This window comes from Penaeus monodon, chromosome 20, assembly GCF_015228065.2.
Source record: "Penaeus monodon isolate SGIC_2016 chromosome 20, NSTDA_Pmon_1, whole genome shotgun sequence".
Taxonomy (NCBI): Eukaryota; Metazoa; Arthropoda; class Malacostraca; order Decapoda; family Penaeidae; genus Penaeus; species Penaeus monodon.
Window position 1 is genome coordinate 35,311,589 of NC_051405.1, and position 1,367 is coordinate 35,312,955.

Here is a 1,367-nt window from a genome sequence, read left to right on the forward strand (position 1 = left end):
AACAGGTCAGGTGTTGTGTATTTTTATTGTCTTTCTTCACTTCACAAAATAGTTTTCCAAAGAAAAAACACAAACTTCTCAGTATTTGACCAGAGATGAAATTGAGAGAGAAACTTGTATTGACAAATACTGCAGTTACTTCAAATTAAATATCTAATGTAATGAAAATTACTGCTCTGTATTTAGAACTTAGGTTTCACCTTAAAGGGTATGCTCAGTCCATGAAATTATGTGTTACTGTAAAGTTCCCTTTTATTTTATATTTGTAAAATAAGATGTAAGCAACATGAATTCTTTTTGATTATAGCACTAAATTGATGACAGTTGATATCATACTGATAAAGGCAGTTACTCTTAAGGTGGACAGAGCTTGGCAGTTATACCAAGAAACACTAGAAAAAGGGGTCCCACTGGACACAGAAACCTACAATTCCCTGATTCGAGTTGCATCTTTCATGAGAGAAGGCTCAGACCTACGCTGGAAGTTGGTCAAGGTAGGGAGAGCTCTTCATTCATTTTATATTTATTTGATTATTCAAGTCTGTTATGATTTCTCAAATTGAATTTGCATTGAGTTTGAGGAAACTGAGAACACTTTGTATGGGTTTAAGTAGAAAGGAGATTTTTCCAAGATTAATACTTTTATTTGCTGCATACCTTAAGTTTGTTGTAACTTAATTCCTATAAACTACAAGATATTGGAGCCTTTCCTATGCATAAAGTATTAATTGTCTCTAGAGGAACTTTAAGCAGATGTTCAACATCCTTCCTGTCCACACTCAACAGGAGATATTAACAGCCATGGCAGAGGCAGGTGTGAAACCAAACCTTGGCACCCTAAATAGCACACTGGAGTCGCTGAGCCAGATAGCAAGCTGGAGGCAGACAAAGAACTTGAGCTTACAGGCCATGGCTGAGTTTAACAGGCTGGGAATCCAAGCCTCACTAGCATCCTACTACTACCTCCTCATCATACACTGTAGAGAACGTGAGTGATCATGCAAAGTTCCTTGGCCCTACCTCTTTAGTGGTTAGAGTTGATGATAATGTGTTAAGCGCAGGAAAGTCTTTCTCGTCCCTCCCCTGGTTACATTTTTGACATTAACAGTGGTGTTCGGAGGGGGCTACACAGTACAATGTGAAAGAAAGGAAAGGAAAAATGATTATTTCATATCTGACACTTATATCTCAACCAATATTATCTTTTAACATAATCTGTGTTTGCCTTACTTTGCTTAAGTATAGGGGAGATGAGTATAGTTGCCAAGCAGGTCAGTTTCTCTTTGTTGAATTTTTAACTCTGATACAGATAGGGTGCCATTTCTGACCATATGTCCCTGAACACTTTCTGACAGGTATATTGCAAG

At 37.5% G+C, this 1,367-nt stretch overlaps 1 protein-coding gene across 1 annotated transcript in view; it reads left to right on the forward strand.

The window, feature by feature from the left end:
- LOC119585781 (protein PTCD3 homolog, mitochondrial-like) overlaps positions 1-1,367 on the forward strand; it is a 16,550-nt gene that overhangs the window by 7,069 nt on the left and 8,114 nt on the right. The window contains 2 exon segments of the mRNA XM_037934496.1: positions 360-494; positions 787-988. Coding sequence (XP_037790424.1) covers positions 360-494; positions 787-988 — 337 coding nt within the window.